This window comes from Pygoscelis adeliae, unplaced genomic scaffold (genome assembly GCF_000699105.1).
Source record: "Pygoscelis adeliae isolate BGI_AS28 unplaced genomic scaffold, ASM69910v1 Scaffold306, whole genome shotgun sequence".
In the NCBI taxonomy this organism is placed as follows: Eukaryota; Metazoa; Chordata; class Aves; order Sphenisciformes; family Spheniscidae; genus Pygoscelis; species Pygoscelis adeliae.
The window spans coordinates 2,920,970-2,921,715 of record NW_008825072.1 but is presented as its reverse complement, the minus strand read 5'-3'; the positions used below and the strand labels follow the sequence as shown (position 1 = coordinate 2,921,715).

General features: G+C 63.3%; 1 protein-coding gene across 1 annotated transcript in view; it reads right to left on the bottom strand.

Annotated features, from left to right (window-relative positions):
- PTCH2 (patched 2) overlaps nt 1-722 on the bottom strand; it is a gene marked incomplete at its 3' end in the record, with an annotated part of 9,824 nt that extends 9,102 nt beyond the window's left edge. Inside the window, exons 1-3 of the mRNA XM_009326626.1 lie at nt 689-722; nt 297-486; nt 103-172 (exon numbers count right to left, since the gene is read on the bottom strand). Of these exons, the coding sequence (XP_009324901.1) occupies nt 103-172; nt 297-486; nt 689-722 (294 nt within the window). The remainder of the gene's footprint in view (nt 1-102; nt 173-296; nt 487-688) is intronic.
- Nucleotides 723-746: the final 24 nt, after the last annotated feature.

The window sequence follows — 746 nt, the reverse complement described above, 5'->3', positions numbered from 1 at the left end:
CAAGCCCCATCCCTCCCACGGCCCATCTGCTGCCCGTTTCTTGGGGGACCAATCCCCCATGGGGAGGGGTTCCCTGGGAGCCACACCATGCCTGCCACTCACCCTCTCAATCATGCCATTCTCAATGATGGGGACACCCGACTTGTAGCAGATCTTATTCAAATCCCACGATCTGGAAAGGCAGAAGGAAGAGCTGAGGACGGGCATCACCCCACGGGGGATATGGCAAGGGGTGTGGGGGACATGCAGGACATGGTGGGGGTCCCCATCCCCCCCCTGTCCGGAGCCGGACTCACTTTCCGTACAGCGAGACTTGGACTTTGCTGGCGGCCAGGGCCGCCTCGAGGTGGAGCTGCAGGGCCTCCTGCGTCAGAATGTTCTCCCCGTCCCGCTTCGGGGTCTGGATCAACATTTGGGAGGTGTAGACCGACTCCTCGCCCAGCTTCTCCTTGGTGTAGCGCAGCTCCTGGCTCACCCGGCTGCCCGCTGTGGAGGGGACCACAACGTGCCCTGTCAGCGCCAAGGCTGGCAAAGCCCCCATCCCACCAACCTGTCCTGCCCATCAGGATGCCCAGGGAAGGGGACAGGCAGGAGTGAGGCCCCACAGCATCAGGTGGTGTCACATTAACCCAGGGGGGACTTCTTGCCATAGGGTTCCCCAACCGCTGCATCCTCTGGGCACTCGCACCCAGGGGACCCAAGCAGAGGGCACCCCAGTCCATGCCGGACCAGGCATCCCCCTTCAC